Below are 13168 nucleotides of genomic sequence, written 5' to 3' on the forward strand. Positions count from 1 at the left end.
ACCTACAGTGAAGCTGCGAATTCCCCAGATTACATGACATACCACACACGACCACAACAAAAAGGAGATACTGTGGGGATTATTTTTATTCAATATGTTAATGGACATACACAGATGGAGTGGATGAATGACGATGGAGACCAGATGCTTGGCAACTCAGAATTATTTATTGATTGACACAGGCATGTTTTTTTCATTTACAAGATAAATGTGAAATATGTGGAGCTTAAAGAGACGAACACCTTATTTTTCACTTTTATGGGGGTTTTACTCAGTTTATTCTTTTACTCACCAATTCCCTTTTCTTCATGCACTCCATAACCATGAGCAGGATCTGCTGCGATTGGCTTTTGCTGTAATTGAAAGTCTTCTGAATAGTCACCAAAAGCTGCTCTCTGACATCATCATTAACCAGGCTGGGAAAGGATATTTAAGGATAGCATTTTAGCTTTTTACCAGAAATATGATATCAAAGTACAGCTGAGGACAAATCATCCAAAATCTCACCCTCCGTCCTCTGAGAACTTGTGTGCAAAGGAAATTATGTCAGAAGCTCGGCCGCTGCCGTCACAAACCACCACGGGGATGGGAGGCTCGTCTCTCAGACTCTCCAGTGCAATGGAGATCACGTTAGGACCTCCCTCCACTATCAGACACACTAGAGGAACCCCCTGACCCAAACCTGGAACACACAGCCAGAAATAGTCAGTCCTTCCATCCAATACCTAACTGTCGCTTTATAGTGTCACCTTAGTTTTACCTTAATAACAGAACTTTGGGAATGAAATGTCAGAGCAGAACAGACAAACCAGAGGAGGGAGGGAGTGAAGTCAGTGGTGACAGCTGAGCATCCCTTTGCTGTCCCTGCCTTATCCGAGCTCCAGGCATAGGATGACAAAGGGAAGCCCACAGGTCACAGAGGAGCTCTCCATCCACATGTCCAACAAGCCTCTGGCTCACACTCACAAACCATGGAGGATAGGGTATGTGTTATGATGACGTCTCCGGAGGACTGTTTGACTTACGCGTGTTGATCTTCTGCAGGGAGATGTGCTTCTCCAGCAGCCGGCGGAGTTTGACCTCAGAGCCATACTTCCCGCAGGTGCCGTTGTCAGTTAGGATGAAGTGGGAGTGGCTGTTGTTGAGCACAGCCAGCTTGCTCAGCGGGTTCGCCATCGTCTGATAGGGTCTGGTTACCTGGGAAAAGATAAATACATTAGTTTGAAACGTTTCAAGAAGAAATGTTGGCAAGAAAGGGTCCCTTTTTTTGGAAACTAAATGCAAAGCTGCAAATGTTCTCACATCTTTTCCGATAAGATCCTCTTTGTTTTCCAAGATCCCCCATGGAGCAATTCCTATTGCGCACACCTTCCCTCGTGACTTGGAGGAATGCTCTTTCAAGGCATCTCCGACATGACGGATCACTCCTAAGGTGCAAAGAACAAAATATAGCAACATGAATAGTGATTATTTCAACTGTGGGGCCACATCATGGGACACGCAAAATCCACACAGATGGTCATTTGTGATGAATTTTCCCACAAAAGCTCTAATTACAGTGCTTAAACCTATGACAATGGGTTTGTCAAATCTCTCCCAGGAAATTGCAGAATATGTATTATGTAATGGACAATTTAGAGCAAAGGTAATCTTCAAATGTCACAAACTGTTATTTGTTAAGTGAACATTAAAAGCATTATCCTGAACTGTCCTACCCGTGTTGACTCCACCCGTGAAGATCCAAGCCCCGGTGGTGACGGCGGCTTTGATCAGGCCTTTGCCAAACACTTGCTTGAGTTTGGGCTGGAGGTCGAAGTTTTGGAGACCTCCGTGAACGGAGATGAGCAGGGTGGGCAGCTCCAACTGCCAGTCCTTCACCATCAAGTGCAGGAGGTTGTCAGGCTTGGTGTCATAGGTGACTCGAATATACTAGGAAAGAAAAGAAGAAGTAGAGTATTGTGACGTATTTCTAATCAAACCACACAGTCACTTTGATTGCTGTAAGTTCTTTACAACAGTCAGATGTAAAAAAAAAAAAAAAAATAAACTCTCATGCTGTTGTTGTAACTTCTGATGAAGACCAGATATGTGTAGGCTATGTTTTCGGTGTCTGAGTCTCACCATGGCCTTGTTGATGAATCCTCCTCCCTGGAACTCGATTAGGCCAAAAGCATCTGTTGGGTAGGTCCTGGTGTGCTTGATCACACTCCATTTATCCTTTGGAGTGTCAATCTGCACCAGCTGGTTCGTTTCCTCTACTGAGTTGGCACCAGGAGGGATGGCCACGTGCTGCGTTGTCAGCTGACCACAGGCACATCTAGATAGATCACAGAACAAGCATCTCTCAGTCAACATGTCAGTCCTGCGTGGCCGTGGTGCCTGGTCCCTGGTTCCAAACTTCAAAACTGTATTGATTATTCACAGACATCCCTGTGCAGCATAATTTCCAGTATTGTTAAAGGTATGTCATGACTAGAAGTGAATAAGCCAAGTCTGTTGTTTAGAGTACTCATCAAGGCTGTGTCTTTTCCTCGAAACACACATCGCAACAGGCTTTTTCATGGCCGTGCCCATTTCTGGGAAATGCATGCCTCAACGAACAAAGGGCTGCACTGCCTGGCTGCTCTCAGCTTGTTCTCGGAGCCCAGGATAGTAACCATGTCCTGAAATACACTCTCTTAATCCTGATAAATATCTGAGTTATAGGTGTCAGTGAATGAATGAACTAGTAGAGTGAAATTATTTCTAATCTATTTAAAACATTACACATGGTGAACATGGAGCTGAATGGCATCTCATTCATATTTTAATTTATAACACTGTCATGAGTTACACATTTTATTAAAGAGTTTATACCAGTATGATAACTACATTTTTCATAACAAACTTTTTTTATAGAGTGAAATAGCATTCTCAAGCAGTAAAAAGGAGCAACACTGTCAGTGAAACGTCACTAAATTTGACAGTAAAAGTTTGGTGAGTTTTGGAGTCATATTCTTCATCTCATAATCAATAAAAATGTAGTAAAAAAGTTGCTGCTGTTGTAACCGAAGGCCATATGTTTACCATAAGTAATAAATAACCATTTGAAAGGTCATTTGAAGACAATAATTACCTGGTGGGGTCCTTGGTGGGAAATATGTGGATACATTCTCTTTTTAGAAAGTTCCTCTCAATCCAAGCTTTTTGTGCCTGTAAAGAGAGAATCGAAGAGAAATAAAAGAAGTGTCAGCTCACATGATATAGTGTCATACTATAGTCACAGGGAGATCATCTTTGTCTATATCTGCTTTTAAGTTTCACTATCAAAATCCTCTTAGTAGTAAGCCTGGCTAAAAGATGAAGACCATTTGCAGCCTACAGAGAAACCCAGTGAGAGAGGAGAAAATATAATCATAGTGAAATTGTTTCTGTAGAGACTTAGAAATACAGTTTATATTGCTGCGTCGACGACCAAAAACATTGTATACATGTAAGATTGAGCATGTTTTGTTGCTCCTGAGATTATTAGAGCACTGTTGATGTGGATTAGCAGCTCTTCAGAATTAGAGCTGGAACTTGATAAGCAGCCAGTGGAAAAAACTTCACACAAAAGTATGCACACACTTTGTCAAATCCTGCTCTGATTGCTGTCTGATGTTTTTCCAGTGCTGAGCAAAAATGACCTGAGTTCAAAGCGAGGCTTTTCTGAGGGCCATTGTTGATGGTGGAGGCCCAATTAAAAACTGAAGCATTCGAAGCAAATGTTTCCAAGAAAACACTCAGAAGTTAAATGGAAAATATCATTATAATATGTAACAGCATTAATAGCGTTAAAATCTATTGACTTCACCTATGAGTCTGAAGTCATGTGAGTAATAATAATAATAATAATAATAATCTTTATTTGTAGAGCACTTTTCAAAAACAGGTTACAAAGTGCTTTAACAAGTGTAAAGACAGTAATACCCAAAAGACAATAATACAAAAACAATACAAGATAAAAGCATGAAAACATTGAAAAGACTAAAATACATGTTTAAGATAAATATAAAATTAGTAAAATAGAATAAAATAAAAGGGATAAAATAAAGTCAAATAAGATCGGGAAAGGCTCTCCTATAAAAGTATGTTTTAAGAAGGGACTTAAAAGAGTTCACTGACTCAGTTGACCTGATTTCCTCGGGCAGGCTGTCCCAGAGCCTCGGGGCCCTGACAGCAAACGCTCTGTCCCCTTTAGTTTTCAGTCGAGACTCTGGAACAGACAACAGACCTCTGCCCGAGGATCTCAAGGTACGTGCTGGTGTGTATGGGACTAAAAGTTCAGAAATATAACAAGGCGAGAGGCCATGAAGAGCTTTAAAAGTGATCAATAAAATTTTAAAGTCAATTCTAAAACATACTGGGAGCCAGTGTAATGAAGCTAAAATAGGAGTAATGTGGTCATATTTCTTTGTTCTGGTTAAGTATGAATGAAGTATAAATGAAAGACCATACATCAACTCTAATGAAGTCTTGCGAATAGTAACCACAAGTGCCATTAACCCAGTACAGTTACTGTTGTTTCTCTCTTTATCTGCAGAAATGTCTTCAGCCGGTGAGGAGGTGCATCAAGGTGGCTGCAAAACTGTATTTTTTTGGTTTATATAATGCTCTCATGGTTTCTGCAAACAAGTTATTATTTGATGAGGTCTGCCCATTTTTACAACCTTTCTACACAGTACAACTGGTTGATATACCCGTTCATGTACATTATTGCAGATACTATGTTCTTTGCATTAAGCTTATTACATTTTGCATGTTATTAATTTTTCACTACTTATACATACTGTTATATCCTACTTGATTCTTTTTTACTACTAATACTCTTAATGAGTTGAACTGCAACAGTACTGCTGTTGCTCTTCATTATTTAATACAAACTCATCCTTCCCTTCATACATATATAAACACAACTATATTTAACTATATTGTTTAAGACTGCAATGACAGGATTTCCCCCAACAGATTCATCTCATTTAGTGTTAATCCAAAATAGTCATCTGATAATGACTTGGCTGAGTAGATAAAATCACTAAGTAATGTTTTGCTCAATCAGTAGATACAACAGATTTTAAAAATACACAATGTTCATTTTTAAAACAATTTAGTTGCTTTATTTTTGCATTTGCATTAAAGTATTTGTTTGCATGAAGACAATTTGACTATGAAAAGTGTATGTACAAATGTTACAAATACTTTTAACTAGGTAGGTTTTAAAATATCACTATCTTGTTGTATTTTCAAAAAAGGTCCAAGGCATAGGGTGGTTGTTTCTGTCTGTTTCTGTCTGTTTCAGTCTTGGCGGTTTTCCACCTCAGTACTATCATGCATCTTTAAGCACCCAGAACTCACAGTGCTGCCTGTTCACACATTCACCACATCTGAATTCACTTTCTAGGATCTATAATTTGTCCCACATCTCTTGCCATGCTGTAAAATTTCACAAGTTCTGTCATAAAAATTACAAAATTAAGTTTCTAAAAAGAGTTGCAGTTACAGAATGTCGATTCACTTACACAGAATGTTCTGTCCGAGCTGCAGAGTCCTGTCTTGAGTGCTGCTGGAGGTTAAGCTTACAGGGTAGAAAGGGAGTCTACAGTCTACTGCTCCCCTACCAGAGCTTTGCTGTTGCTGCACTCCCAGTCAAGTGCTCTCATTGAATCCCACAGGACATGAAACTTCTTCACTTTATGGGGCCAGTTAATATGATGAGCATGTGAGCAGGGTCTTTGTTCGCCCAAGTCTCATGACTCCAGTTCAAGGTAATCCTTTTGGGAGTCCCATGACCCCTTCTCCATGCCCACAGGGTATTTTCATCCTTCGCTTGAACAAGGCACAATAAATCTACTTTGATAACTGGCCCCTAATCTCCCAATTTGTTGAAAACTCCTTTCTTTGTGTTCACTTCACAGTGTGGAAGATCTTAGCTTGTGTGGAGCAGACTAGCTAACGTAAAAGCACTGCAGTCTCGTTCCAGGGCTCCCCAACTTTTCATTTGAAAATGTTTGCCCCCTCCAACTACTTTGATTTCAACGCAATTTGCATAATTGAGAGAATTGGATGCAGGCATTCTTTTTGGAAGGCGCCTTGTTAAGACATGACTGTCTCCAGTTGGGGGCAAGGTCAGTCAATGCTAATTGCAGTTAATCTCTATTTCAACCCACCATGTTTTTGTGGAGGAAAAGACCAGCTATTCAAAATTCTCTTAGTCCTGCTTTTTAATTTTGGTCATGTTAAGTGGTTGCATTTTAAACTTCTTTGATTTTGTATAATAAATAGCCTTCCAGCAGGCTGAAAAAGAATGATTTGTTTTGTTTTTAAAAATCCCATTTAGCTTACTGGCTGCTGTCTGATATCCTGTAGGATGAAACAGATAATCTGGTTATGAATAGGCCTCTTTCTAGCAAAGGGGAAAGTCAAATCTGACCTATTTAGAAAATAAAATGAATTTTGTTTTTGTAAATGTTGGACTTAATGTAGTAATTTAGTTAAAACTATTTAAGGTTATTAAGGGCTTTCAGGTGCATGCTTAAATATCTAGAGGAAGGCATTAGGTTGAGCTAGAAGCTGAGATGGAGTTAACAAGCACAAAGTTGTAGACATCCATTTAAAACCTTCTTAAGCTCTCCTTTTTTGGTTGAAGTGAGCACTTGGAGCCTGACTTTAACTCACAGTGTAAAAGACAAGAGTGGTTGATGACTCAGAAAGACAGAGAGAGGGAGAGAAGCCTAACATTGCCTCAACTTCCCACTTTTGGTGCTGCTTCAGTAAAAAACAAAAATAAAAACACAAATAAAAAGAAAAAACACACGTGGGCCGCTGTTAATTATAGCTGTAGAAAACAAAGCGCATTTCCAGAAGGGTTTGGTGAGTATGACGCAGTTATTTCAGCGCATTTAAACTCATTAACCTCAGCAATTAAAACCAAAATCCCGTCAGCAAACAGCTCGCTTGTTAAGAGCTGCCTTTGAGCACATGGTAACAAAAAAACTCGAATTAGATACTGCAGGTATTGTGTCACACCAAGCAAATTAACAGGACTTAAGACAATCCTCGGAACAATACACAACATTCATTCCAACATGCACAATTCACTGGTCGTTTAAAAAACAAAAGACAATTGTGTGAAAAATCTAGAATTACTGGTCACTGAAGAGGACCCAGAAAATGTATAAAAGATATTTATGACACAGTGGAGACTTTTCCTCCAAATTGTGGCTTTTTAGGCATGACGCTGTAACACAATACATTGCTCTGGTTTTTTATGCATAAGTTTCTACCCTAAATAATTACTTCTATCAATTTCACAGTCCAGTAGATACAGTACTTGTGTTAGTAAGGACACATACATTCTCATACATGTATGCCAAACATTCATGCATTTTTGGAATCACATGGTCCTGGTCTCCTGACCCGCAGATTGGTGAGCAAATTGGTTCCAGTGCAGCTACGATTACACGGACTATTCAGCTCCAACAGTCATAAGGAAAAGGTATGTTGATGGCTATATTTCTGTATGTTGATATCTGACCTGGTCACTTTTGAACACATATGATTGTTTACAGTCAGTAGCTTTCTAAAGTTGAGTAAAAAGGCTATATGTGACAAAAGGGCATGTCATTTATTCTGAATAGTGAAGTAACGATGGATTCGCACAACAAAAGCCTCATCAGCACAAGTGAGATGGATCAGAAAGGATTTGGGGGTCCTAATGGAATGTGATGTCACCAGGGTTGAAGATAAAAGCAACTTAATTGCTCGGCTTTGGTATTGAATTGCGATGTGGTTAGAGCTTGATGCAATGTGACAGGAAGGAAAACCCATGTAGACTCCTTCACTGTCTAAAAAATATTCCAGACGCATGGTTGAGCCCACGTGGACCGAATAAAAAGCTGCCTTTCACATAATTTCACTGGAGGGGAAGGATATTTGGACCAAGCGACACACTCGAGTTATAGGCTCTGGATAGGCAAATTTGCATTAACTGTGAAGCTAACTGTTTTCTCTCAGCCTTGTTTGTAAATGCACTCATTGTCCTCCTGGGTTTGAAAATCCAGTTAGCCATCACATGAGTCCAACATGTCACTGATTATCCCCCAAGAGTTGAGGGAGTCATGAGACATGTTTTAAAGCTGCTGATTTTCTGTGTTTTTCCCCAAAGGAAAGTCTGACTGAAAAAGAGACCAAATTAAATTTTATATCTACCTATCTATATATATATATATGTATATATATATATATATATATATATATATATATATATATATATATATATGTATGTATATATATATATATATATATATTTATTTATTTATTTTTATTTTTTTGTAGTGGAAGAGAAGCATTTTCCAGCATGGAAACAAGTAATAGCAGGCAATAATTCTAAATCTCACAGATTTATAGGGAAACAAACAGTTTTAAAGGTTTTGACAGTGGTTATAAGTAAATGTTAGCCTTTTATAGTGTTAAAAAATACTAGTACTAACAGATGTGATCTTGAGTATTCGTATGATTCTGCAACATAAAAATACCATGCTGCGATGGACTGGCAACCTGTCCAGGGTGTACCCCGCCTTTTACCCGATGTCAGCTGGCATTGGCTCCAGCCCCCCGCGACCCTGTACGCAGGATAAGCGGTTAACGATGGATGGATGGATGAAAAATACCATGTGCCTTCTTATGGCCAATCACTAGCAACTATATCACCTTGCTTTGACATGTAATTGTATGGTGTGTATGAGTTTGCCATCTCCATAGCAGGATTAAAGCTTAAAAGCAATTTTCCCATGACCGCATCTTTTAGAATTTAAAATATATATGTGTTATCCATTTGGTTTGATTAATCTTTTAGGTACAACAACCAAGCTAAGTTCGTACTTGGGTAATGAGAACCCCATTGAACGTTATTATTAATGTTAATTTTTCACGAGCTTCACACATCATGGTCTGCTGTAAGCCAGCCCGTGACCCTGCAGCCCCGAAATTTATGCTTAGTCCTGAACCTGAGCCTTAAAGCTTTGTGTGGATTCTTGGCCATCACCTGACCTGAGCCTGATGCTTACATCACCCAGTCATATGATCTTGCAAACCCAGAGTGAAAAGTGGTGAATTTTTTCGTCACATTTGAATTGCTATTGTTGCTTTTTCAGTTTTTATTGATATAGCTAAATAGGTGTAAGGGTCAGAGCACAGAAATAATCAGTAATTATTCAAACTCATCAAGCTACAGATGCTTCCAGGCTATTTCTTACCTAATTTCAGCAGTAAGCTACTAATTTTCAGTAAAAGAGGTAAAAGGTCAGTAGGGCCAATGAACAATGTTCAGTTATGGCAACAAAGTAATATCATGTAAATATATAATGCAATGTTGTCTCTCAGCAGTCTGGTCTGTGCATACATGCACACATGCATGCACTCATTGGCTCTGAGTTTATATTTAGCAACATATCTGAACTCATTAAAAGAGCCATGACATTGCTGATTGCTATACAGATTCAAACCTCATATGAACAGGCTGATTTTACAAAGAATATTAATCTCACCAAATAATGCTTGCTCTAATTTATCTAAAATCACACTAAATTATTTTAATGATTTCACGATACAGTTGAAATATGCATGGGGAAGTCACATAATGAACATTTTTTATTAAAATAGTATTAGTAGTTAATAGTATTTTAAAAAATGCATATTCACTGAAACATGATGCTGAATATTTATGTAATCTACAAAGGATGAACTTAAAAGCATTGTATTACATAGTTCAGTTTATTTTCCATCTTTATTTTTAGGTTTACCTATCTATCATTTTAAATTATTTAAACAAGAAAGTGTTTTTGTTCTTCCCTGCAGTAATGTGCTTACATGAATCCACAAAAGCAACACAAATATACATGCAGAAGCATGTGTGTCTCGCTTTCAGAGACATGTAAACAGGAGTGTGTTAATCACATGAAAGCAGACTTTAGAAAGTCCTTAATCTGTCATGGCCGTGGTCGTCCATACTGGGCCATTATGAAGGATTAATTTGCATCAATGGAGTGAGTGGCTCTTGAAGCCTGCTCAGCTTCAAACACCACTTTACAGTAACTTTGCAGGGCTTGGAGTGCAGACCATGTGCACACCAATATATGACCAGCAGTTCTGAATGGTGCATGTTAAATGGGCTTTGAAAATGCCCATTTGAAAAAGATAAAAACACTCCTTCATACCCTCAGCCATTTCACTGCTAAACTCAAAGAGTAAAAGGTAATATCAGCTTAACCTCACAACCATGCTCAGTAAATAGTGCCTTCATTTTAGTAGTACTTAAAGGATGACTACAGTATTTTTCAACCTATTTCCCCATACATTTGTGTCTATCACATTTATGAAACTGGTCCAGGACTAAAGGGATCAAGGGAGTCTGGTGGCTTTGACGAGAGTCACATAGCGACTGTTTCTGGTTAAACAACAAGGATCTTACTCTTTATAAAAAGGTATATCTCTGCAGGGATCCTTTCCATAATGTTGTCAGACACTTTGGTGGACATACTTTGACGGGTTACAATTGCCCACAATTATTACATTGCAGCACTGTGTACCTGCTGCCGACTGCTGCGCACTCCTATACTGCACCAGTTTAAAAAAAGTCTGTCCCAATTAGTCACATAGACACAAAAACATAGGAAAATTCAACCAATTGCCCCTCTGGGGACAAATAAAGTTCTACTTGACATGACTAAAAAACAACAAAACAACAAAGTGCAGGTGTTATTCATTTATAGATAACACCAAACATTTACTTTGAAAATGCCACGAATATATTTTAAGAGAAACATCAAAGCAGCATAACATAACAGTTTTTTTCAAGAGTCAACTCAGTGAGGTGACACAGAATCACCTGTTGAATGTGACGGAACAGGCTTCATCTTACCTTCTGTGAGCCAGATGTGGAGCGTTTGAGGGAGGTCCGTTTAAAGGTGCTACTCGGGCCCTTGTTGTCCATGTTAAATACTTGGAATTTAAGTAAAACTGACTTAGAAAGGGATCCTTCGTGACTGGCAGTGGGTCAGGGTTCAGCAGCAACGTCAACATTAGAAACAGACAGAAAACCACTACACAACCAAGGCATGACAGCAACCCCTGGATTTGCACATGAAAAATTATCAAAGTTTCACATCATTAAAGGTTTCAATGCTTCTCTCTCCTTTCTGCAGCTCACTCCCGACTGACAAGACAGAGATCCCAGCCAGGGATCTAAATCACTCGATGACACACTTGACACATAGACCCTTTTCCTCTGCCGGGCATCCCATAATCAGGCTTAATGCAGCCAGCTCTTACGAAGCCTCAGAGTCTAATGGATAGAGATTTAATAAATGGTTATTGAAGGTAAATCTACTTTGGCACACCACAACCCCAAAAAAGGCTTAGAGAGAGCATGCAAGCTGTGAGGCTAAAGTTAGCCGGCGGAAAGCCAAAGGTTGTCCCACCTGATGAGGTTCAGTGTGTCTGACAGGGAAGACAGGAGTGTCCCAAACAGAAAGGTATGCACAGATAGAGAGTATGATGCAGAGGCAAAAGCCAGAATAAACATACTGCAAACTCTAATCAATTAAAATTAGTCAATCTGCTAGAAGCTGGTTCTCTGGGAGAAATGCACCAGGAAGATTATCTTTGATTATTTACCTACCTGCTATGTTGCTAAACTCATTCAAAAAGAGCTTTTACAAGGAGAAAAATGCCCTTTATTCCTATGGCCATAAGAAGAATATAATGCATGGTGGATTTAATCTCTCGTTACATTTGATGGAAACATTTTACATGTACTTTTGTTTCACATAAAGTCTCACAATACAGATTTAGAGCAGCTTGGTATTCAGTATTGTTAGGAATTTGACCTGTTATATAACACGAACAACACTGAAGAAAAATAAAACTATTAAGGCTTAATACCACGTTGCATTTGACTTGCCTGACAATTAAGAGCAAGTATTTTGCTTTTCATTAACAGAGCTTGGACATGACAAAAAAACAACTATTACCAGTAATGAATTGTATTTCTTTAATGCTGAATTTATCACTTCCAGGCTGACTGAAACCAGTTTTGCAGTGTCATAATAACTCATTATTTCTACTGAATGTTAAGCTGAACAGACATTTGGATGTGTAAGTGCCTCAACTTCTAAATCGAAGCATCTAAGTGTATACGTTTTTATGTAGATTTGGCCTTTTATTTAAAAAATGAAAAATGTCTGATCAAAAGATTCACCTTTTAGTCCAGCTCAGACAGACAAATTAGACATCCAGCCACTCCCTCTACTGGATACTAAGTAGAATAGATATATAGGGAATAAAATTCATGTGTTTAAATTTGACAGTGAGCAAGTATGTATTCAACTGACCTCGTCTAAATCACATCAGTACCAACAATTCCCACAGTAATATTAGAATTTGTCATTGAAGCATATAGTGGAAAACACATAGCAGCAGGAAGCATGATAATATATAGCAGCCCATTCAACGGACATTGGCTTTACAATAAAATAAACTGATTAGACAAAAGAGTCATCTCCCTTTCATTTCCCCTTAAGCAGATTTAAGGTCGGAAAACTCATCTTATTGTACAGTGTCATATGTATAACAGTTTATTCCAGTATGTTTATACTGAGAAAAACATTCAAACGGAGACTCTTATTTATAGCTACACACCAAGTGGCAATATTCTATATATATTATATCCTTTGCCTCATTTATATTTCCCCCAAATTCACTGTGAGATATGTTGTATATTCGTTACCTTTTGGATATCCTTTAGAATTGAGAATACAGTTCTATGGATGAGAACAAAATTTGGCTGCACAGCCTAAAGTTGTAATGACTGACCCACCAGTGGGTTGGATAAACAAAATCCTCCTATACTGAAATTAAGCACATTGTAGCGAATGAAACTGCAGAAGAGACATGTGTACGTGCAGCATAGAGATTAGAATTTACACTAATATACAGTATGCAAGTGTCTACTGTGCTGTTGTCAACTTCCATATCAAGGTACAGCCTTACCTGTTTTTGTCAGTGAAGAAAGTTGCATGATTTCCGAGGGTCTTTATCTGAAAATTGTCAGATATTCTTTAAAACAATAAACACTAAAACATTAAGTCTGTAA

The 13168-nt window shown here is 38.5% G+C and overlaps 1 protein-coding gene and 1 long non-coding RNA gene across 2 annotated transcripts in view; one reads left to right on the top strand and one right to left on the bottom strand.

The window, feature by feature from the left end:
• LOC123961189 overlaps window positions 1-5562 on the top strand; it is a 15328-nt gene extending 9766 nt beyond the window's left edge. The window contains exon 9 of the long non-coding RNA XR_006822680.1: window positions 4562-5562. This is a non-coding gene — a long non-coding RNA (uncharacterized LOC123961189). The remainder of the gene's footprint in view (window positions 1-4561) is intronic.
• Window positions 1-11008, bottom strand: part of LOC123961184 (transient receptor potential cation channel subfamily M member 1) — a 22553-nt gene extending 11545 nt beyond the window's left edge. The window contains exons 1-8 of the mRNA XM_046036333.1: window positions 10937-11008; window positions 3116-3192; window positions 2122-2317; window positions 1716-1929; window positions 1303-1427; window positions 1026-1197; window positions 508-682; window positions 293-416 (exon numbers count right to left, since the gene is read on the bottom strand). Of these exons, the coding sequence (XP_045892289.1) occupies window positions 293-416; window positions 508-682; window positions 1026-1197; window positions 1303-1427; window positions 1716-1929; window positions 2122-2317; window positions 3116-3192; window positions 10937-11008 (1155 nt within the window). The remainder of the gene's footprint in view (window positions 1-292; window positions 417-507; window positions 683-1025; window positions 1198-1302; window positions 1428-1715; window positions 1930-2121; window positions 2318-3115; window positions 3193-10936) is intronic.
• Between the last annotated feature and the right edge of the window lie 2160 nt (window positions 11009-13168).

The sequence above is a fragment of the Micropterus dolomieu genome, linkage group LG22 (genome assembly GCF_021292245.1).
Source record: "Micropterus dolomieu isolate WLL.071019.BEF.003 ecotype Adirondacks linkage group LG22, ASM2129224v1, whole genome shotgun sequence".
Lineage (NCBI taxonomy): Eukaryota > Metazoa > Chordata > Actinopteri > Centrarchiformes > Centrarchidae > Micropterus > Micropterus dolomieu.